Source organism: Melospiza melodia, chromosome 28 (genome assembly GCF_035770615.1).
Source record: "Melospiza melodia melodia isolate bMelMel2 chromosome 28, bMelMel2.pri, whole genome shotgun sequence".
Taxonomy (NCBI): Eukaryota; Metazoa; Chordata; class Aves; order Passeriformes; family Passerellidae; genus Melospiza; species Melospiza melodia.
Window position 1 is genome coordinate 2583059 of NC_086221.1, and position 23826 is coordinate 2606884.

Here is a 23826-nt window from a genome sequence, read left to right on the forward strand (position 1 = left end):
ATCCAGCTGAGGTGCCAGAGCAGCAGCAGCACAGCATCCCCTGCATGCTCACAGGGAAGGCAGCAGCTTCTTGACCCCCCATCGCTGCAGCAGCTTCCAGAACAGGCCCCCTCACCTCTGTGGTGGAGCAGCAGGGCCTCTGCCAAGCAAGGGAGGCAGGTTTGGGTCTCCCCACCAGGCTGGTACCTGAGCCCTCTGTGCTGCAGCTCCCAGCCCTTCCTGAGCCTGGGCTGTCTGCCCCCCACACCAGAGCCCTCATCCCAGCCACCCCACAGCCCAGAGCAGTGGGTCCTGCTGGACTCTAGAGGGGGAAGGTTTTGGAGATGGTAAAGGTTTTGCAGATGGCAACTCCCCATCTGTATTTCATAAACATCATGTAAAGCTGAGGGTGTGATGAACAGGAGAAAGCACTGAGGTTGATAGAGGAGCCCCAGTCCTGCCCCAAAAAAAGGATTTCTGCCTCTGTTGTGCTTCTCAGAACACTCCCCATCTCACTTGCTCAACCACAATATTTATAACTTTAAAAACCCCAGAACTCAATTGCCTGTGGAGTCCCTAAGCTGCAGAGAGGCTGATCCGAGTCTGTCCCACCAGTCCAACAGAAGAATCACAGAAAGGGAGTGAAGAGTTTAGATGGAAACCAATTAGACCTGGGCAGCTGCCAAACTGGAGGCTTAATGATCCACAAGCTGTAAAAAAGCAGGGAGTAGGTGAAAAGCTGTTAATTACTTGGCACTGCTGGGCACATCTCTTGGAGAGGTGCCACCTAAAGCACTGATAGGGGTTTTGAGAGCCTGAGCACACGTGTGGTGCTACCAACACACCCAGGAGGGCTGTCCTGGCCTCCCAGCATCAACCTCTGCTTTTGGAACAGATATCCCCATTCCTGGAAGTCTTCACCAGGGCTTGGAGCAGCCTGGGCTAGCGGGGGGTGGAACAAGATGAGCTTTAAGGTCTCCTCCAATCCAAACCATTCCATGCTGATTCTTGGTGGGAGCAGAGGGGGAGCCCGTGCCGTGTCAGACTGCACCCACACATTGCTGCCATTGGGCTTTCATTCCAGTCCAGGGCTGCAAACCCCTCCCCAGCCGGGCCCTCAGCCCCCGGCGCAGTCAGAGGCAGGGCCAGGCTCTGATGTCGCTGATGTTTTATTGCTTGCTCGGTGTCACGGCTGAGCACGGGACGGGCGGGACTCGGGCACCGGGGCCTCTCTGCAGAGCCAGGGAGTGCCCCCCCCGTGCCCCCTGCCCCAGCAGGACCCCACGGGGACAGGGCTGGCACCCCCCGGCTGTGGGGAGCGCCGGGGCAGGGCAGGAGGGGCTGGTGCTGCCAAGCAGCGGTGGCGGGGGGTGACAGGGGTGACAGGGGGCACTCACTGCGGCGTGGGGCGGGCGGCGCAGCACAGCCCTGGGCGAGGGCAGGGCTCAGCCCTGGGGCTCACTGCGAGTGGATCAGTGCCCCGGCGCCCTGCCCGAAGCCAAAGCCCTTGGGACCGAAGTTCTTGGCGTAACAACCTGCACAGGATGGAAGGGAGACACGGGTGAGGCTGGCACAGGAGTGGGTCCCTCCAAGGGGCACACCCTGCCTGGCCACGACAAGGTTTGCCAGATTTGTTGGGCAAACAGAGGCCCTGGCTCAGCAGGAAATTCCCCAGCTCTGTGGCTGGCACAGTCTGTCCTGAAAGCAGCTGCTGGGCCACCCCTTCCCAGCCTCCATCCATCCCCCTGGGTCCTTTCACCCCCACCCCTTCCCAGCCTCCATCCATCCCCCTGGGTCCTTTCACCCCTTCCCAGCCTCCATCCATCCCCCTGGGTCCTTTCACCCCCACCCAGCCTCCATCCATCCCCCTGGGTCCTTTCACCCCTTCCCAGCCTCCATCCATCCCCCTGGGGCCTTTCACCCCTTCCCAGCTTCCATCCATCCCCCTGGGTCCTTTCACCCCCATCCTATCCCCAACCTCCATACACCCCCCTGAGTCCTTTCACCCCTTCCCAGCCTCCATCCATCCCCCTGGGGCCTTTCACCCCTTCCCAGCCTCCATCCATCCCCCTGGGGCCTTTCACCCCTTCCCAGCTTCCATCCATCCCCCTGGGTCCTGTCCCCCCCAGCCCTCAGAGCCCAGGAGAAGCCAGCAGGGAAGGTGGGGCTCACCTTTGCAGTAGATCTCCCCATCTTTGTCTGCCAGGGTGGTGGACTCCAGGCTCTTGCCACACTTGGCACAGCGGAAGCAGGACTTGTGCCAGGACTGTGGGACAGGGGCAGAGCCCAGTCAGAGCCCAGGGACAGCACAGCCAGGCTCTGGTACCAGCCAGGCTCCCTGCCCTGCTGCTGATCCAAAGGGGGTGGCAAAGAGCTCTGAACAGGATAAAAGCTTTTCCCTGGAAAGCACTCCCAGTCCCACAGGGAAAATACAGAGAGGAAACATCAGGTGTGGGCACTGCTCCTGTGCTGATCTGGCTGTGGAGACCTTTATGCCAACACTAAGAAGTCACTTGTGCAGTAATTTCTACAATAATTTCTCCCCTCTTTGGGGACTGCCTTCTCTTAACCAGTGAGATAAATCCCCCCATTGTCCAGCTGAAACCCACGACGGGTGGCAGCAGGGATGGGACAACTGCCCCACACAACCACAGCTCCAAGGAAGGCAGAAAACAGAGAGGAAAAATGCCAAAACCAGACAGTGTTTAAAAATAACCCCCCATGGTTCCAGCAGTCCCCTGGAGATAAATGAGCTCACAGCCTTCAGGCAGACCTTAAGTAGCCAGAGCTGCTCACCGAGGAATTTAAACAAACACTTGGGAAAACATGAAACCTTTTTTGGAAGAAAATGTGAAATTCATGGGCTGGAGGAGGAGGTATGGGATGCAGTCATCCAGCAAACATTAGCACATGAAATACATGCTCTGGAATCCTCTGTGGGTCTACTTTGATGTAATTGCTTCACCAACTTTGGTTCTCAGTAAACATTGGGGCCAGAAGCTGACCGGGAAGCCCAGATCATGGTTTTAAGGGTAAATTCAGCTCCTGACCCTGGGCTGACCCCCAACGTGTCCATCACAAGCCAGCTGGGGGGTGATGATGCTGAGGGGCCCCTTCCTTCTGTTGACTCCCTCCTTGTTCTGGGGACACGGGACAAGCACAAAGCCCCAGGAGGACAGAGCCCAGCCAGGCCAGGGAGTGAAGCCTCATCACAAGGGAGGCTGTCCCAGCATGGCCACCCTGTCCCCATGGCACAAAGCCTGGCAGCCTGGCCTGGTGTCCCTGACAGGCCCTGCATGTGCCTGACCTTGCGGGGAGGGCAGCTCCAGGCAGGGGCCTCATCTGGGGTGCCAGGGCTGGCAGGGCAGAAGGGATCCCCAGGCCTTGCAGAGGAGCTGGGCTGGCACCAGGTCACAGCTCAGGGTGCAAAGAACCCTGGTGAAGGGATGAGCTTGGCACAGGGGGTGCCAGGGCTGTGACAGAGACCTTCACACCAAACCTGAGCTGACCCAGCCCCACCAGAACAGCCCCAGGACCATCCACCAAACCCATGGCCACACTCCAGCACCCTGCCCGAGCTGTGGGCAGTGCTGACCACTGGAATTCACTGCCTGCCCCAAAGCCTGGCCACAGCATCCTGGCCTGTGGCACAGAGGGGAGAAAGAGGCACCTTTCAGTGACCAGGGACACTGGCCATGGCACATGTCACTGCTCACCCTCCCAGCACATCACACAGGATGTCCACTGTGGCCTCTGCTGAGCAGGGCCAGAAATATTTAACGTAAAATGTATTTGTCCCCCATCTACCAGTCTGTGAGAGCTGCAGCCTGGACAGCCTGGCTTCCAGGCATGCCAACATCTCCTCTTGGTGCCAGGCTTCCAGGTGAACATGGCATTAGAGCCAAGCTCAGCCCTGGCTGAGGGCAGGTCTGGACCCCCTCTGAAGTGTCCTTGCCATGCAGCATGCTGTGCCCCATGCCAACCATCCCTGTGCCCCATGCCCACCATCCCTGTGACCCCCATCCCCGTGCCCCCCATCCCTATTTCCCCATCCCTGTGCCCCATACCCACCATCCCTGTGCCACCACCCTGTGCCCCCCATCCCCGTGCCCCCATCCTGTGCCCCCCATCCCTGTGCCCCCCATCCCTATTTCCCCATCCCCGTGCCCCCCATCCCCGTTACCTTCCCAGCTCCGATGACCTTCTCGGCCGCGTACACGGCCTGCCCACAGCGGGGGCACCCGTCAGATCCTCCCACCTTCTGGGCCATCCTGGCTGCGTTGGGGTTCATGGGTCGGTGGGGCTGGCCCCTGTGGGTGGCAGGGAGCTCATGATCAGGGATGCAAGGTGGATCCCAAATCCCAGCCCAGTTTGTAAGGGGACTTCCAGAACAGTGAGCCCCATGGAAAGTTCAGCCTGGGGGAGGGAGTGGGCAGTGTGCTCAGGCAATGGGGACATGTGCCATCCCATCCCAGCCACCAAACAGGCTCAGTGGGATTCCCTGGAGCAGCAGAGGGGCCAGGCAGCCCATGGACACTGCTGGGAGCTCAGCACAGGCTGCACCACAGCCAAGCACCACGGGACAGGTGTAGGGAGAAGGTGCCCACAGCCCCAGTGTCGAAAACTGTAGCCATGATATTTTCTGAAAAATCCTTTCCTTAGGATTTTTTCTCCTGAGAAGCTGAGAGGCATCAGGAACAACATGTAAACAATGATATCTGCTGCTGTGGAATCCAACGGGTGGATCTGTGATTGGTCTCATGTGGTTGTTTCTAATTAATGGCCAATCACAGTCCAGCTGTACGGACTGTCTCGGTCAGCCTTTGTTATTCATTCTTCTTCTATTCTTAGCTGGCCTTCTGATGAAATCCTTTCTTCTAGTCTTTTAGTATAGTTTTAATATAATATATATAATAAAATAATAAATCAAGCCTTCTGAAACATGGAGTCAGATCTTCATCTCTTCCCTCATCCTGGGACCCCTGTGAACACGGTCACAGGGAACTTCCAGAACAGTGAGCCCCATGGAAAGTTCAGCCTGGGGGCTGTGTGCTGGGAGGGCTGGGCAGTGTGCTCAGGCGATGGGGACATGGTCCCATCCCATCCCATCCCATCCCATCCCATCCCATCCCATCCCATCCCACCCCACACACCAAACAGGGCTCAGTGGGATTCCCTGGAGCAGCAGAGGGGCCAGGCAGCCCATGGACACTGCTGGGAGCTCAGCACAGGCTGCACCACAGCCAAGCACCACGGGACAGGTGTGGGGAGAAGGCGCCCACAGCCCCAGTGTGGAAAACAAGGCTCCAACTCACTCTTCATATTTGATTCCCAGGGACTCTCCCCTGTCCGTGCTCAGGGTCCCAGCTCCCTGCCCGTAGCCGTAGCCCTTGGGGCCGTACTTCTTCCCGTAGCAGGATTTGCAGTAGATCTCCTCACCGTGCACGGCCACGGTGGTGCTGTCCAAGTTCTTCTTACAGACCACTGGAACAGAGGGGAGGGAGTGGCATCAGCCTGCTCCTGCAGAGCTCCTAATGAGCTGGGGAAAACAAGCCCTCACAGGGACAGCTGTGCTTCAAGGAGCTTCAAGGAGCAGGGAGAGCCTCGCCAGGATCCAGCTGCAGGGAGCACATGCAAACCAGGCAGATAAGGATCACAACAAGAGAGGCGTCTGGCTTTAAAAGGAAGCAACCATCAAAGCCAACAGGGTGATACCAAGGGAAGGAAAGCTCCCTTAACCCTCTGGGCGCTGCTCTCCTGCAGCTGCATTGAAACCATGGGGGTGAATTTTCCCTAGGAATCACTGGGGATGGATGTCCTAGCCCCACGCCTTATCCACAGCAGGAAGCACTTGGGGCAGAGAAATGTGAGCCAATGTGGTTTTGATGGTGTTTGGATGGACCAAGAGCCATCCCAGAGCAGCCCTGTGGCCATTGCCACACCCGAGGCACTGCAAGGGCTTCACACATTGGGCACAGTCACCTGTCCAGAGCTGAAAGGCTCCCCTGACACCCCAGCCCTGGGTCTGGGGTGGGCATGGGGGGTCTCAGGTGAGGAACACTAACCCAGCCGGGTGTTTGAGCCCTGGGGGTCAATGTGGGATGCAAGATGAGACTGGAGGAGATGGCAGCCAGGCTCAGGGGCCCTGCTGAGCCCACCCAGAGCTTGAGCTTGAGCTTGGTGCGGGGCTCAGGCCTTCTCTTGATTTTTAGGTTTCTATAGAATCACAGACTGGTTTGGGTTGGAAGGGATCTTCAATTCGGATTACCTGATTCCAACCCTCTGCCATGGACACTTTCCACTATCCCAGGTTGCTGCAAGCCCTATCCAAGCTGGTCTTGAACACTTCCAAGGATGGAGCAGCCACAGCTGCTCTGGGAAGCAATGTTCCACCACCCTGAGTAAAGAATTACTTCCTTATATCTAATCTAAACTTTCTCCCTTATATCTAATCTAGATTGTTCCTCTTTCAGTTTTAAAACATCCCCCATTACCCAGTCATTATCTGCCTGCGTTTAAAGTCACTCTGCCTCTCTTCTGTAACCCCCATAAGGTCCTGGAGTACCAGCTCCTGTCCCAGCTCTGCCCACAGCTGCCCCGTTCCTTCCCAGCCCTTCTGAAACCATCTGTGTTGTGAGTAGAACAGCTGCCCATTTTTTTAAGAGTTCATAGGTTGGGATAGTTGCTGCCAGGGTGGAGTTCTAACTGTTTGTTGTTGTAATCACCTTTTTCGTTAACTACCTGTCGTTGATGGTTAAGAATTCCCCCTTTTGTTGGGTGGCACCTGCTGCTTCCAGGAGGATGGCACTGGATGGTGAAGAGCAGGGGACATTGGGGCTGGCATGCAAATGAAGAAACCCCTCACCAAACCTAGCAAAAACCCCTAAAAACAACGAGCCAACACGGAATTGATGGATCAAAGTGATGTCTGCACGTGAGGAACACAATCCAGTATCCACTAAGACCCTTTTTACCTCTCACCCAACCCTAAAGATGTTGGCTGGACAGAGGACCTCAAATGTCAAACCAAAAAATTGGGACTCTCCTGATGCTCTGGTGAGGATGGAAACCCAGCTCTGCCTGCAGACACAGCTGCACTCTTCCTCCTCTTCCATGCCCCTCCCGGGAGCAGCAGCGGCGGCCTAAGCGTGACCGGTCGGTTCATCCCACGGGAGCTGATTTTTAACAAAGGCATTAAAAAGCAGAAGGATCTCCTGCCCTGTTTATTTCACTCTGCCAGGCAGAGCCGGCCCCAGCACCCAGGCTGCAGGTGCTGCCCCGTGTCCCTGTGCCCTGTGCAGGGTGGCACCCCTGGGGCAGAGCCTGCAGCGCTGGCAGCCAGCCCCACACACATCCAGCTGCAGCTGCCACAGCTCCCCCAGCCTGCTCTCCACGCCTTAAATGTCGAGGCTTCCAGAAGCTTCTGGGCCAGCAGAGCAGCTCCTGGGCCTTTCCCAATATCACAGGAATGCAAACAGAGCAGAGTTCTCCCCTTGGAGCAGCACAAACTGAGCGGGGGCAGAAGGCAGCCCTTGCATGACTAAATACAGCCAGGAGAAGAACCCTGTGTGCCTCTGCTGGGCCAAGGAGGAGGAAAGGGAAGCATCTCCTGCCATCTAAGGAGGCTCTGGCAGAGTCCTCCCCTGGCTACATGCCCTGACCACAGCAGGAGCTGGGATGGAGAACAGATCCCTGCTGGGAGAGACCAGAGCAGGGAACTGACTGCAAAGCTGCTCCTGGGCTGCTCCTGGGCTCCCTGCACTGCCCTGCGGTGACACTGCTCAGCCACACCATCGGGAAGGAATTTGGGCACTTTGGCTGGCATTTCAAAGGGGTTTGTGTGAGCTTTGCCCGGGGGCAGCAGTGAACGGTCTCGGCGGGATCTGGATGGATTTGGAGCTCCAGCCCAACCTTTCACAGTCCCTCATCTGTACTCTCAGAGCTTTGAGAGGCAACAGAAAAATTTCTTACCCAGCCCCCGGGTTTGTGCATTGCAGAAATTCCAGGGCACTGCACTCAGGAGTTAAGGACCCTTTGTTTTTCTAAGAGCAGCTGAGCTGCTCCCAAAACAATTAAACAAGAGCTGCCTCTGCTTTCCAAGGCCATGGGGCTCATTCCAGCTCGTTTCTGCTGCACTACCCAGGCAGCTGGACCACGGCCAGGAGTCAATCACCAAGCTGCTCCCTGAGCTCTAATGCACTGTGGTAGGCTTGGCTCCTTTTAGATGATGTTTTTGGCAGATCTGGTTGAAGTATTTGTTATTCTCCCCTAAAGATAATGGTTTTAAGTTCCTTGATGGGGCCCAAATGCAGCACTGGGGAACAGGCTGGGAATGCAGGAGCTCAGGAGCACCATCCACAGCCTGGGAACAGATTGGGAACAGTGGGCAGCAGGGTGGGCTGGCACACGAGGCACAGCCAGGACAGGCAGAGCTGCTGGGTACATGTGGAATGGCAAAACAAATGCCTGCCAAGCACAGGGACAGCAGCCCTGAGCCCAGGACCCCTCCCTGGGCATTTGCTTCCACGATCACACACGGGGCACCTTCCTCCCCTCTCTGGCTGTGTATTCCCTCCTGGAAGAAATGCCTTGGACCTCATTCCATGGCTCTGGAGGCCTGCCCAGCATCCCATGGCATTTCCCTGACAAACAGCTGTGTGCACAAGGGGTGAGGGCAGCACTCCCACCCTCCTTATCTGAGGCTAAAGCACAAACAGGATTTCCTTCTGCAGAGCAGCTGCCATACAAACCCAGCCTGTCGCCCTCATCCTGCCCAGGAAACACCTCAACAACTCCCTCTGAGCCCTTCCAGCCAAAGCAGGTTTGCAGCCTGGAATCTGCCCCAGATGGGAGCTCCTGGCCATGCTGCAGGGAGCACAGGCACAGCAGCAGCTCCTGTGCCAGCTGTGCCAGCTGTGCCCAGCCAGGCTGGGCAGGTCCTGCAGCCAGGCTGGGTGGGCACAGGGGCACCACAGGGATCATCCCATGAGGGCCCTGGAGTTTCCTGCTGGAAGGGATCAGCTCCAGAGTGTGCCTTGTTTCCAGATGCCACCTCTGCTTGCTGCCCCCATGGCAAAGACCCCAGCTGTGCCCCTGCTGTGATGGGATGCTGAGGGCACTGGGAGCAGCTGAGGGGACATTAAACCTCAGCGGGGCCCCGCTGCAAGGCCAGCCTGGAGATGCACTTCTGCTGCTCAATGACAGATCAATGTCTCAAGGAGCCATCACAGACACAGACAACGTGTGTGCTCCTGTCCACGGGATTCCAGAGAGGTTTGGGTGGGAAGGGACCTTAAAACTCATCTTGTCCTACCCCTGCCATGGGCAGGGACACCTTCCACCAGCCCAGGCTGCTCCATGCCCCATCTCCTGTAGGCACAGGAGAACCACTGGTTCTGATAGGTGACAGTCTCCAGGGACAGAGGACAGTGATCTGGTACCACACAGGCTGAGGACACTGCTCACTTTTGAATCGAACCTCTTGTGGCCCCTCTGGATTCCCCAGGTTTAAGGAGCTGCTCTCAGCACTGCAACACCACCAGCTATGGGATCCCCAAAGGCAGGGAGGGGGTCTGGGGATTGCAGCAGGACCCCAGCAGCGTCTGTAGGATCCTGCAGAGGGGGCAGAGGAAGGGGCTCAGCACTGCATCACCTGCGGCCAGGTCCTGCCCTGCTGCCCCTCCCCAGAGGTGGCACTTGGGTCCAAACACAGCCCAGAGACACCCTCAGTGACAGGGGACCTGCAGACAGGCTGGGGTGATGCTTCAGCACTGCTCAGGAGGCTTTCCATCAGCACCAGGGCCAGGACAAGATCTCCTCCCCATTATCCCCTCAGACATGAGGAGATTCCATGGCAGCTCCCCAGGCTCAGCCACCTTTAGTGTGGCACAGGCACAGAGCAGGCCAGAGGCAGCCCCTCCTGCAGCACTGCATGGCACGTGCCACCTCCTGACCTGCCACCACTGCTGGGACCCTCCTGCCACCCCCTGGCTCCTGAACATCTGGACACAGAGCAGGGGACCCAGCCTGGCCCTTCCCTGGGGCCAGGGAAGGGAGGGGAAGGGAAGGGAAGGGAAGGGAAGGGAAGGGAAGGGAAGGGAAGGGAAGGGAAGGGAAGGGAAGGGAAGGGAAGGGAAGGGAAGGGAAGGGAAGGGAAGGGAAGGTACTCACTGCACAAGAAGCAGGACTTGTGGAAGCTGTTGCCTTCACACTGCACCTCCTCAGCGAAGTACACGGCCTTCTGGCACACCCCACACTTCTTCCCTCCTCCCCAGTTTGGCATCCTGCAGGGGAAAGCAGAGTCAGGAGCAGGGCCAGGGCTCTGTGGGGCCGGGATGGGGCAGCCAGAGGAGGCCTGGAGCTCCAGCACCTTCCCACAGGTGCAGAGAGCACCCACAGTGCCTGCAGGGGCACACGGTGCAGGGCCTGAGATCCCCAAAGGCAGGGAAGGGCAGAAGCATTGGAACTCAGGGCCCCAGCAGTGCCAGCTGCAGCCCAGGGAGCACTGGTCCTGTCTGCCTTGGAGCTGTGGGACCTCACAGCTCCTGGCAGTGGCAGGAAAAGGGGGGAGCAGCACAATGCTGGGACAGAGCACCCACAGAGCCACCCAGGCACCTCCCCAGGTCACAGCCCTGCTGCCACCCCTGCCATGGCCAGGGTGACTGTCACCTTGGTGCTGCAGTGACAGAGCTGCTGCTGCCCTGGACAGTGCCAGCTCCTCCTCCCTGACCAAACTCAGGCACTGCAGGGCAGGGCACAGCCGGGGCTGCCCCTGGCACCACCAAAGCCCAGCTCTGGCACAGCTCCCACAGCACCACCAGCTCCTGCCTGACCAGAGCCTCCCTCCCAGGCACTCCCTGCACTCTCAGTCTCCCCCAGGTCTGCAGGCAGAGTCACAGCCTGGAAAACATGAGAGCAAGAAGACAGAGCAGGGCAAGGACCTGAGCTCCAGCCTAAGGCACCATCCAGCTCCTCAGCAGGCTGTAAATGCTTCTATTTCTCTTCTCATTCCTAAACTGTGTCTGATGAGACACCATCAAGAGGCCCCTGGATCTGCAGATAACCCCAAAATACTGTCAGCTGCTTACAGGAGCAGCAGAGCTCCAGCCCAGAGGGGCCCTGACACTTGTCAAGACCATAAACCTTGAAATATTCATACAACAAAATCCTGCAAGGAGATTCTGAGGGAGCCGGGCTCACTGAGCGTGGCCAAGAGGAAGCCAAGGAGGATCAAACACCAGGGGTTGCTACAAAGACAATAAAACACATTTTGGAGGGGCCCATGATACAAGCAAGGTCAATAGGCACAAGCTACAGCCTGAGAGGTCTCCAGGGGCCTCTTTCCATCAACACCTCTGGAATTCCATCCTGCTCCCCTCTGGGGACAGGCAGCACAAGTCACCATGTGCTTCCTGACCCCTAACAGCTAAAGCAGGGCAGGGGTCTCCAAAACCAAACCCCACTTTCCCAGTACAAGATTTGCCAGCCCACCTTGTGGGCTGGATCTCATCCCCCCCCTCAGCTGAGCTGTGTGGAGATGAGGGCGGGAGCAGGGTCTGCAGGGCACACCAGGAGCCCCCACTGCAGCCGGTCCTGGGTCACCTCCAGCCCCAGGCCCTGCGGCTGTCCCAGCTGGGGCGGGGGAGCTGAGCCCTGAGGGCTGGGGCTGTGCAAGCCCCAGGCAGAGATGGGAGCACCAGGGGCTCACAGGCACAGCGGGATCCCTGCACCTCCCGGGCCAGGGGGAGTGAAGACCTTCCCTGTGTGAGAGCATTTTGTCAGGAAAAGGGAAACTGATCCCAGCCTGGCCACCAGGGCAGGGTCAGAACCGACCCCACTGCACCCTGGGCACAGCTCCCAGGCGCCCAGCGGGTCTCAGGGCAGGACAGACAGACAGAGGAGGGGAGGGCAGGGCTGGGGAGGCTGTGCTGGCCCCCGGGATGCTGGAGCGTGTCTGGGCTGTGCTCACAGCAGCTGGGAAGTCTCCTCTCCACAGGCTGGGCTCCCCACCGTGCCAAACCCCTCCCTTCCAGCCTGATCCTCCCAGTCCCAGCCTTTGGATTGCCTTAAAAGGACACAGGCTGCTCTCTCCTGCTGTTTCCCCTCCATCAGGACAGCCTGACCTGGCTCGGGAGTTTCCTTGGAGGGCAGAAACATCCAGCAGCACCCTGAGCCCTGCATGGGCTGGGAGCTCACGGCCCCTGTGTCAGATCCCAGTCAGGAACGACAGACACATCACTGCCCCCCCAGCTGGCAGACCCCATCTCTGGGATTGCCAGCCCTGCTTGTGGGGCAGCCCAGAGCCAGGACATCACAGCTGCACCCCATGGTGTGCGAGCAGCTGCTCCCTTGGCCTCCACAGCACGTTTGTTCCCCTCAGAGCAGCAGCGCTGAAGGAAGATGTGGTATTCAAACTCTCTGAACTTGGTTTGTCCTGAACACCAAGGCTACCCTGAGATCAGCAGTGGGGACACCTTGCCCTGAGCTGCCTGGAAGCCTAAAGGAGGAGAAAATCTGATTGTGAGTGAAGCTCACCTGACATTTGCCACAACAGGAGCCCCAGCCCTTTTGCTGCTGCTGATTTTCCTCAATCCACCACGGGAAGGCTGCAGGTGCCTCCACTCAGTTTAAACGATGTGATTAAACGTGATTTGAGCAGGTGACTCTCACCATGCAGCACAAACAGAGCCCCAGCAAAGCCACATCCCAGCAAAACCTCCTGGCACACACCAGGATGGATTTTCTGAGGGCAGAGACCATGGAAATCAATCCTGGGGATCCCTGTGAGGGCTCACAGCCAGACACAGAGAAAACATGAGATAAGATTTAAGTTGCTGAGAATTCCCTGTTAATCCACAATAAACCACCCCCGCGTGCTGCGAGCCCAGCAGGCTACACACAGCCCAAATCTGTGCTACAGGCTTTCAGCAGCAGCAAAAAAAGGGATAGGAAATCCCTGCTCTGGGTGCCTGAACCTGACCAGCCACGTCCTCACAACTGCCATCCAGACAGATCCTCCCTCCCAATTCCCTGAGGAATGGCTACTCAAGATATGTCAGAGTGTTTACATCCCTTCAACATTATTTTCAGAATGCTTTGCATATTTTGCCCAATTGCAACACTTGGTCACCACAGTCACACTTCTCCAAGTCACTCTGTGCCCCGTGCAAAATAAGGAACAGGAGGTGACAATCCCAGAGCCAATGACCTCACTGAGCACAGGCAAGGGGCTGCCAAAACAAACCAAGATTATTCTCCTTCCTCCTGCAGCTCCACAGCTCCCAGCAAACACACCCAGAGCTCTACAAACACCACTCTCAGTGCCAAGCAGGGCTTGGCCATGGAGCCACTCCATTATCCACCACAGATAAGGGAAGAGGCCCCAAACCAAGATCCCATCCTTCAGCAGCAGCTGCACCGTGGGGAGCACAGACATGGGGAGGCTTGTGCAGAACCAAGGCTGACCCCAGTTCCAGAGTGTGACGTTGCAGCAGTCCAGCTCTCCAGCAAAGACCAGCTTGGATGGAGCCTGGAGCAACCTGAGGTGGTGGAAGGTGTTCCTGCCTATGGCAGGGGTGGCACTGGGTAACCTTTGAGGTCCTTCCAACCCAAACCTGGCTGTGGCTCTATGAAATCCAGGCTCAGGCTCACACACGTTTCAGAGGTGCTGTGTCACAGACAACTTTTATGGAAAATCCTTTCCTTAGGATTTTTCCTCCTGAGAAACTGAAAGGCCTCAGGAACAAAATGTAAATATTGATTATCTGCTGCTGTGGAATGCAACAGGTGCATCTGTGATTGGCCCGTGTTGGTTGTTTGTAATTAATGGCCAATCACAGTCAGCTGGATTGGACAGAGAGCCGAGCCACAAACCTTTGTTATCATTCTCTGCTATTCTATTCTGAGCTAGCCTTCTTGTGAAATCCTTTCTTCTATTCTTTCAGTATAGTTTTAATATAATATGTATCATAAAATAATAAATCAAGCCTTCTGAAACATGGAGTCAGATCCTCATCTCTTCCCTCATCCTGGGACCCCTGTGAACACGGTCACAGTGCTGTGCTGCACCAGCCTGGGAGGCAGGGTAAGCCACACTGAACCAGCATGGATCCAGGATGTCCTGGTGCTCTGGGATGTCAGCACTGGCTGTGAGAGGAAGCAGTGAGCTGCTGCAGCCATCAGGCAGCACAAACACACTCATCCTCTTTTTCAGTGTGCTCCTGTCGCTGCCCCCAGAGCTGACACTCAGCCCTGCCATCCTGAGAGCAGCTGGGTGGGAGCTGCTGGAGCTGAGCAGGGCCTGTGGCTGTGGGGATGCAGCTCCATGGGAGCACCCAGGGCAGGGCAGGACCTGCTGTCACTCCAGGAACATCCCTGCAGCCACCAGGATGTCAGCTCAACCATCCAACCTTCTGCTATAGCTGGACAATCTCCCTGTGTCTGTGCCCTACTAAAATCCTACAGTAATTAATGGCAGAACAATCACTTTGTGCTTGGAGATCACTGAGGAACAGCAGACTTGTACTGACCCAAATAAAAAGTTCTTTTTTTCCAAATGAGAGCGTTAAAACAAGTGAATGACAAGAGCACCATCAGTGATACACAAAATTCACTCCTAAGCATGTTCATAGCAGTCCAGGCAGAATTAATCCATGCCCTGGGCAAGGGAGAAGTCAAAGGGGAGGAAGCCACAGCAGGAGCCCCAAGCCCAGAGGTCTGAGCAGAGCCTTCCAGTTAGAGAGCAGCTGGCATGGCCATAAAATGGGCAGAAATTTGAAGCAAGAGGGACCCAGACAGATGAGACGTGGGCAGAGCAGAGAGGAAGCAGCTCCCAGGGACAGAGCAGGGAACATCCCCTGCTCTGGGGATGTGGCACCAGGGGCTCAGCATGGGGACCTGCAGTCAGAGCCATGGGGACCCTGCCCCAGGCAGCCAGGAACTGTCCCAGAGCAGCTTCCCCATCACCTGGGCACAGGTGGGCACAGCTCTACAAGGGGCGAGCTAGAGCTGTCCCCTTGTCCCTGCTGTGTCATGGGCTGGGAGGAGCAGCAATGTGAGCAGACTCTGGGCCACCCACAGCATAAACAAGGATAAGTGAAGGTCATGTGTGACCCAGTGATGTTGAACTGGTGAGCAAGAGAACGGGGACCTGAGGCTGCTGAGCTCAGAGACATGGAAAACCACTGGGAATTACCAGGGAGAAATCACAGACCTGCCCCAGGAGATGCAGCTGGATCACATCATGCCCCTGGTGCCTCTGAGGGCTTTGCTGGGATAGGAGGGAAGAAGTCAAGAGACTCTGAGCTCGAGAGTGATGCTCACATGTGGCTCATCTGCTCTGTGACTCCAAGAGCAGTCAGGCCTGACTCCAACAGCAATCAAATGATTCTGCCACCAAGGCAGCCTCAGGTTGTGCAGAGCAGGGGCCTGAGAGAGGCCAGCACAGAGCTGAGCCCCCGGCCAGACACAGCTCTCACAGCCACGGGCCCCTGCCTGCACACACAGCTCCCAGGCTTGGCTTACAGAATCACCAGGCTGGAAGAGACCTTCAGATCATCCAGCCTAACCCTTGCCCTAACACCTCAACTAACCCTGGCACTGAGTGCCACATCCAGGCTTTGTTAACACACCCAGGGATGGTGACTGCACCACCTTCCCGGGCAGGCTTTATCACTCTCTTCAGAACTTCACCAGAACTTTATCACTCTCATAAAAAACTTTTTCCTGATATCCGACCTATATTTCCCTTGGCGCAGCTTGAGATTGTGTCTCTTTAGAAGCAGGGTTCTCCATGAAATCCCAACTTGATCCAGAACAAAAGCAACAGCATTTTCAGGGGTGCTAACAAAAGCTCCTGACTCCCACAGGGATCAAGATCCACCACTGGACTGAGCCCACTTGAGCTTCCCCAAAGCCCTGAAATGCCCCAGTTGGTCACATCCTCCCCTTGCAGGAGCAGGGGGCTGAGCTCAGACGCTCTCAGGCACTGCCAACCTGACTGGAGAGCCCCTGATCCAGGGGACAGCAGAGGCTGGCACAGAGCCCGTGCCCCACTGGAGCAGCACAGCCCTGAGCTCTTGGGAAGGGGTGAATCCTCCCCAGGGCCCAGTGCACCCTGCCAGCCTCACCCCCAGCAGAACAACTGAACATCCTGAGCTGGAGCAGATCCACAAGGATCACACCCAGCCCCTGCCCTGCACAGACATCCCCAAATCCCACCCTGGGCATCCCTGGCAGCGCTGCCCAAACACTCCTGCAGCTCTGGCAGCCTCGGGGCTGTGCCCATTCCCTGGGGAGCCTGGGCAGTGCCAGCACCCTCTGGGGGAAGAACCTTTCCTGATACCCAGCCTGACCCTGCCCTGACACAGCTCCAGTCCTGTCCCATCTCACAGAGAGCAGAGATCAGAGCTGTCCCTCCGCTGCCCCTCCGGGGGAAGCTGCAGACCCCGGGGAGCTCTGATCTCAGGCTGCTCTGCTCCAGCAGGATCAGACCAAATGAGCACAGTTGCTCCTTGCAGGGCTTCTCCTCTCACCCTTCCGCAAGCTCCAGAGCCAGGAGGAGCAGCCTGGCTCAAACCCAGTCTCACGCTTTACACTATTTTAACACTGGCCCTTTCTCATGCAGGCAAAGACAGAAGATCTGACACAGGAACCTGGCACAACCCGAGGCTTTGCCCGGTGCTCCTGAACCCCCTCCCACGGGCTGAGGGCTCTGAGGCTGAAAAGCAGCGCCTGGAGCTGTGCTGGAGCCTGTGCCCAGCCCGGTGCCCAGCAGTGCAAATCTCCTCTGCGAGCCGACCCGAGCCCCCAGCAGAGCTGCCCAGGCTCCCTGGCAGTGAGCGAGTGGCACCGATCTGATGCAAGAGCTTTGGCTTCCGCATCCCGCCATGTGCGCGGCAGCGCGGGCAGCGCGGGGGGCTCCGTGCCCACCCCGCGGGCACACGGGGGGCTGAGCCCCTCCCAGCCCCGCACCCCCCTGCGGCCGCGGGGATGGGGCACCCTCAGGACAGGGCAGGGATGGGCAGGGATGGGCAGGGATGGGCAGGGATGGGCAGGGATGGAGGCAGCCCCGGGCACGGCAGGGCAGGCGGAGGCGGCTCCGCTGCGCTCGGCGGGACCCGGCGGCCGCCTCGGCCCCGCACCCACCTGCGGCCGGGCCGGGCTCGGTGTCGGGCTCGGTGTCAGATCCGGGCTCGGTGCCGGTCTCGGCGCTGGGATTCGGTGTCGGTGCCGCTGCCGGTGTCGGAGCCGCCGGGGCCGGCGCCGCTCGGCGCTTTTGTCGCTGGCGGGGCAGGGCGGGCCCGGAGGGCGGCGCTGATGCCACGGACCGGGGGGGACGGCACGGCCCGAGCGGCCCCGGCAGCTCCTGAGGCTGCCCGGGAGCCCCATCCCAGCACCCGGGCCGGGATCCTCCGGGTCAGAGCCCCAGGCTGGCTCCGGGCGGCGGGAGCGCTGCCCGATGTGTCGGCGCTGGTTTGTTCTGCTGGGCCGTTTCCTCTAAGTTAAAAGAGTTGCAAGATTGGAGAATGGACAGAGAGCAGCCCTGGGGAGAAGGAATGGGGATGTTGGTGGATGAGAAGGACATGGGGGTGTTGGTGCATCAGAGGACATGGGGGTGTTGGTGGATGAGAAGGACATGGGGGTGTTGGTGGATCAGAAGGACATGGGGTGCTGGTGGATCCGAAGGACATGGGGGTGTTGGTGGATGAGAAGGACACGGGGGTGCTGGTGGATCAGAAGGACATGGGGGTGTTGGTGCATCAGAAGGACATGGGGGTGCTGGTGCATCAGAAGCTCAGCCCCAGCCCCGTGCTCTGGCCCCCCAGACCCCCCTGTGCTGGGCTGATCCCCCAGGGGGCAGCAGGGCAGGGGGGGATTCTGCCCCTGTGCCCTGCTCAGGTGAGGCCCCACCTGCAGAGCTGCCCCAGCCCTGGGCCCAGCACAGGAAGGAGCTGGAGCTGCTGGAAAGAGCCCAGAGGAGGCCACGGAGCTGCTCCAGGCCTGGAGCCCCTCTGGGGGTGTTCACCTGGAGAAGAGGATTCTCCAGGGAAGCCTTACTGCAGCTTCTCCACAGATAAAAAGGAGTTCATAGGGCTTCAGCAAGAATTGTTGTACAATATGGGTAGGTAGGCCATGGCACAGGGTGCCCAGAGAAGCTGTGGCTGTCCCATCCCTGGAAGTGTCCAAGGCCAGGTTTGACAGGGCTTTGAGTAACCTGGGGTAGGGGAAGGTGTCCCTGGCAGGACAGGTGGGACAAGATGGGCTTTGAGGTCCCTTCCAACCAGCCCAGGCTGGGATTATGAGTCTCTCATAACAAATTGCAGAGCAGGGGATGAGGAGAGACTCTCTGGCAATGGCTCCCATGGGAAACCACCACAACAGTGCTGCTCTGGGTGCAGACAGAAGGGCTGGAGAAATATGCACAGCCCCAAATTGCACAGGAAAGGCTGCAGAGGTGTTGAGAAAGCACTCCCAGCACAGCTGGAGGACAGGTGGGAGCCTGGCTCCCTGTGAAGGGAGAGCTCTGAGAAGCGAAGAGGCCAAAGCAGTGCAGGAGCAGAGACTCTGCTGCCCTTCCCTGATGTCCCACACACCCCCTGTACCCTCACACGTGTCCCTCTGAGCCCAAACATTCCCAGAGCAGCCTACAGAAAGTGTGGCTGCAGGGCTGCAAAGCTGCTTTTCCCTTTTCCTGCATGTTTTATGCCAGGGCAGTACAGGAGCCCAGGAAGGCCCAGGACCTCATGACAGACAAACAATTCCAAGGCTCCAGGGGATGCTGTTTGCACCCTGAAAGGCTGAGGGTGATCCATGTGTGGCCCTGCAGCCTGACCCCACCCTGAATGCTCTGTCCATGCTCAGAGCCCTGGCAGGACCCCAGTCCCAGCTGGAGTTTGGCTGTGCCCTCATGTGCTCATCCCTGCTGGATCTGCAGCTTGCCAGGGTGCAAACTCCCATTCTCCATCTTCTCCATCTCCCTGGGAAGCAGTGTCCTGGTTGTGTCCCCCTCTGGCACTCCCCTGTGCCTGTGGAGGAGGGCAGGGATGGCAGTGGGACACCCTCCCTGATCCAGCAAAGCCCACACAGCGTCAGGAACCAGGTGGCACCAGAAATGGAAAGGATCTCCCATTTCTTAGGCATTTTTTAGTGCTCTGGAAGATTCCAAGAAGATTCCATCCATCAATGTTCTGCTCCCTGGACCTGGAGGTCACCAAAAGGCTCCCACTTCCAGGAGCAGCTGCACAGGAAGCCCCTGCAGGGGAAGTCAGGAGAATGGAACAGTTCTGCTGACTAAATGGCTTCCCACCCTGAGCTGCTGCCCTGGCAGCCCTGGGGCTCTGTGCTCCAGGAGGATCTGCCAGCCCTTGCAGCAGGTGAGGCTGGAGAGGAGTTGGATGATGCTCCAGAGCTCCTGATGGCAGTGGCCACGGGCAGGATTGCCAAGGGAGGCCATTGGCAAAGGCTCCCATTGAATTCCTCTCCCTGGGCTGGCCTTTTCTCCTTGACAAAGGGAAGAGGGAACTGAGGAGCAGGCAGCTGACACGAGGAGCTGATGGCCACTCTCTGGGACTCAGGGACCCTTCGCCACCCTCTCCTGAGGCACCACAGCTCGCTGGGGCAGGAGCCGGGGAGCCCAGGCTGCTGGAGCTGCTGGGATTGTGCAACTGAAACTGGCAGGAAGGGAGGAGGACTGGGAGGGCAACAAGGAGCTGCTTCCTTTGGACCTGGAAAGCTTTTGGCACCAGATCCCACAGGAATTTTACTGTGAACTCTGGGTGAAGAAATTCCTGGCACAACCGGGGCTATTTCCTCTTGTCCTGTTGCCTCCCACTTGGGAGAAGAGCCAGATCTCCACCTGGCTCCAACCGCCTGTCAGTAGTTGTAGAAAATGAGAAGGTTCCGCCTGAGCCTCCTCCTCTCCAGGCTGAGCCCCCCCAGCAGCTCCCCCAGTCACTCCTGGTGCTCCAGAGCCCTCCCCAGCTCCATTCCCTGGACAAACTCCAGCCCCTCAGCGTCTCTCTTGCCTTAAGGGCCCCAAACTGCCCCCAGGGCTGGAGGTGCCCCAGCAGTGCCAGCACAGAGGGACGGGCATTGCTCCTGCTGGCTGCACCATGGCTGGCACAAGCCAGCATGCCACTGGCCTCCTTGCCCACTTGGGCACGCTGACCACTCATGTTGAGCAGCTGTCAACCAAAACATCTCCCCCTGCAGCTGCTCCTGGTGGCCATGGATCTCCCACAGGGATCCCAAGGCCGAGTAGAGCATTAGACACATCCCAGAGCTGATGCCACTGCAGCATTTGGGAGTAAGCATCCTTTCCCTGGGGTTGGGAAGCCTCTACAGATGGCTCAGAGGCTGTGTCTAAGGCAGGCTGCAGGAGGTGGTGCTGCAGATGCCAACCTTGGGCAGACCTGCCTCCTCCAGCCTCCATCCCACAGGAGCAAGGCAGGGGCTGCCAGGTTTCAGAGTTTCTCCTACTCCTATTTCTTTTCTCCAGAGGAGGCAGAGCAAGTGGATTAAAAGCTGCCTGTCAGCTTCAGAAAGGTTCCCTGTATCCCCAATTCTACTGTGGAAATGCCATCTCTGGTCTTTGCTCTGAAGAGGCCTGAAGGGGACCAGGCTTGTGAAGGACCCCATTGCAGAGGGAGTGGGGCCCAGGCCTGGCCCCTTCCAGCACTGGCTCAGGACGCCTTGTGTGCCCCAGGGACACTCTCAGCCCCTTCAGGGAGTGCAGAGAGCTCAGAGCACTGGCTCAGGACGCTTTGTGTGCCCCAGGGACACTCTCAGCCCCTTCAGGGAGTGCAGAGAGCCCAGAGCACTGGCTCAGGATGCTTTGTGTGCCCCAGGGACACTCTGAGCCCCTCAGGGAGTGCAGAGAGCCCAGAGCCATCCCAGCTCACCCCCAGTGTCTCCCCAGGGGCAGAGTGGTGTCTCTTGGGCTCTGTAACCTGGGGCTGTCCCTCACCTGCTGCAGCCTTCCCATCTTCCCAGCAGAGCCCAGGGATGCAGGAGAGCAGGAGTTTCTGTTCAGGGACTCATAGCCAGGGCAGGGTCAGTCCATTCTTCCAGGGAACAAGGGATGGAACAAGAGGAAGGGATCTCAAGTTTCCCCAGGGAAGGTTCAGGTTGGATATTAGGAAAAACTCAATAGTGCTTTGCAGCTGAGAAACTGCTCAGCACCTGCCAGCCACGTCAGGGAAGAGGAAAGGTCCTGCATCCGAGCCAACAGCTGGGTGAAAATGCTCTCCGCTGATAAACATGGTTCATTAAAGTCTAATTGTATCATTAACACACCCCTCCATCCCAAAGGTACCCCCTCTCTCAAAAGTATGACTACCCCTCACTGGTGGTTTTTGTGACTCATCTGTAAAAGCAAAGCAACGGAATTTTACACATAAAGGCCTGCACAACTTGAGTCACTCAAGTTCCACCCAAACAGAAATAAACTGATAAAAAGTAAGTTGAGAATGGGGGAGGAGTGAGGGAAGACTCCATGGTTACTGCTGGGCTTAGTCAGTGGGCTGAACCTGCCTTCTTCCCCTTCAGGACCTGTTGGGTAAGAACTGCACTCTGTGCACATTGAACGCTTTAATTGGGGATTAGAGCTTGTCTGGGGATTGCTTTGAACACCTTTATGCAGTCAGATCCTATCAGTGACAAATCCTATCACTGACAGGTGGTAACACAGACAACTCTTGAACTATAACCTCACAGTCTTATATCAATAAAGGGATTTATTCTGTGAACTCTGAGGGTGAGCCCTTCCCCAGCACCGGCTGTCACCAGCAGGAGGGAACACACTCGGTAAGAGGAAGGACCCCTGTGGCATCAGAAAATGGGAAGAGCTGCTGGGGGCTCTCCCTAATGCTGGAGAAGGTCAGTGGCACCACCAGGATCCAGCAGGATGGCCTGGGGAGGCTCCTGACGGGACACTGACAGACTGCTCAGGCACAAGGCTTGGCTGTCCAGGGGCACTGAGACAAATTAAACACCGAGGGTGTCTTGGTTTGGAAAGACAGGAGTCTGCTAAGGAAGGCAGGAACCTCCCCTGAAATGGAGAGTGTAAACCTGCTCCCTCTGAATTGCTGTAAATTTTAAATTTAGGGGCTCTCGGGTAAAAAATATGGGAGCAGGAGTAACAATTTTTTATTAGAGAAGAAAATAAAAGGATAAAAATAAACAATGCAGTAAATCAAAACAACGCTGACAGAGTCAGAGCCCAGCCTGACACCCTGTGGGTCAGGGTGCTGGCAGCAGTCCCATTGGAATTGTGGCTCAGCCCTCCTGCAGTGTCAGGGCTGGTTCTGCTGGAGCAGGGATCCTGGAGAAAGGTGCAGTCTCTGCCTCTGAAGATGCAGGGGAAGAAGAGGCAGCTGCTGTTCCTCTGGGCAATCCAGTGCAGAAGCTGTGCTGGTGTTGCAGAATCTCCAGATTATATCTGGGTAGGAATGCTTGGCTCCTCCCTCTGGGCTCACATCTCCTAATGGGATGCTGTAGTTCTTATCAGCCATGCAGGGACATTCAGTAGCTGTTATCAGCAGATGTCTGCCCGGTTGTGGAAGAGATCAGGAAAACTGCCCACTGAACTGAATACATCTGCCATACAGATAGCAAATAGAATCCAATTTGCTTGGCAATCCAGGACAGAGGGTCAAGTAACTCTCCCCACATTAACAGTATAGAAAATCTCTTTTCATGTGACAGATGTGGGTGTAGCACTCGGGGACACAGGGTAGTGCTGAGCATGGCAGCTCTGGAGGAATGGTTGGACTCGATGGTCTTTAGAATTTTTAAAAGTTTAATAATAGGATAAAAAAGGACAATATTTCCAGTGCTGGTGTGCTTTGGACAAATGGCCAAAGAGTATGCCAAAACCCCTTAAAATCATGCTCTCTATATACAGTTACTTGCTGGGGTTACATGCATATTCATTAGATTGTACATTATTTAAATATTCCTGAGAGCTTTTGATACTTTAGGGCTCTTTGTGTTTAGCTTTCCCATCCTGACTTATCTGTATGACATCCTGAGATCAAGTCAATAAATTGTATTCCTTCCTGAGATTTCATCCTCGTTGTTTCACACTTTTCTGATAAGAGGAGTGAAGGAGCTCTTCCCCACTCTCCTCTGGTGCTCTGTCTTGTGTCACTGTTATCTTATCACTTGGACAGTCAGTCAATGGATGGTTTTGCACTGTTCTTAGTTACACAAAAGCTTTTTCACATTTATGTTTGCTCAGGTCTATAGTACAATAAGTTCATGGCACTACTGTTTCTATAAGTGATACATAGATATCATATTCATTACACTACTGTTTCTATGAGCAATACATTACATAAACTGATGGATTATATTGTATTAACAAGCAGCTAAGAAAAGTTATAATTTGTACCATATCTAAATCCTTATGATCAATAACAGCATGCAAAAGCTAATACATAAATGTGAAAGCCAATATTATCTGGTCATTTTTAACACTCAGGAATGCTCACACTTGAAGGTCCAGCCAAAAAGTGTCCTGGGGCAGTGAGATGGGACCAGAGGTGCCCAAAGCAGTGACCAAAACCAATCAAGGCATCACAAATATTGTTTACACCTCGAACAAATGGGGTGGTGTTCCCTGAGGGGAAGGACTCAGGGCACTGGTGCACGGGCAGTAGCCCCCTGTGGACAGGACACTTACATAGGGCCAAGCCCTGCCTTGTGAATCCCTGACTGATGGGATTTAGCATGGAGTTTTCCAGAGAAAGCAGCTGTGCCGAAATTTGGGACAAACTCCTCCAGGTGCAGATTTCCCTGCTGCCCATGGCGTGGCCATGCAGAGGCAGCTGTGCCCTGCAGCCCACG

The 23826-nt window shown here is 56.8% G+C and overlaps 1 protein-coding gene across 1 annotated transcript; it reads right to left on the minus strand.

Moving 5' to 3' along the window:
- Positions 1 to 1132: 1132 nt before the first annotated feature.
- Positions 1133 to 17251, minus strand: CSRP1 (cysteine and glycine rich protein 1). Its single transcript, XM_063177851.1, has 6 exons — positions 17125 to 17251; positions 10150 to 10262; positions 5295 to 5463; positions 4163 to 4289; positions 2152 to 2245; positions 1133 to 1514 (listed from the first exon to the last, which is right to left on the minus strand). Exons 2-6 carry the CDS (start codon positions 10259 to 10261, stop codon positions 1438 to 1440), a joined length of 579 nt encoding a protein of 192 aa, XP_063033921.1. The 5' UTR covers position 10262; positions 17125 to 17251; the 3' UTR covers positions 1133 to 1437.
- Between the last annotated feature and the right edge of the window lie 6575 nt (positions 17252 to 23826).

Excerpts from the sequence above, each read along its gene's own strand:
- CSRP1 (XM_063177851.1), bottom strand. The coding sequence starts at position 10,261 with ATGCCAAACTGGGGAGGAGGGAAGAAGTGTGGGGTGTGCCAGAAGGCC. Across the intron at positions 5,464-10,149 it reads CAAGTCCTGCTTCTTGTGCA|TGGTCTGTAAGAAGAACTTG; the intron begins GTGAGTACCTTC and ends CCTCTGTTCCAG. Across the intron at positions 4,290-5,294 it reads CTGGGAATCAAATATGAAGA|GGGCCAGCCCCACCGACCCA; the intron begins GTGAGTTGGAGC and ends TGCCACCCACAG.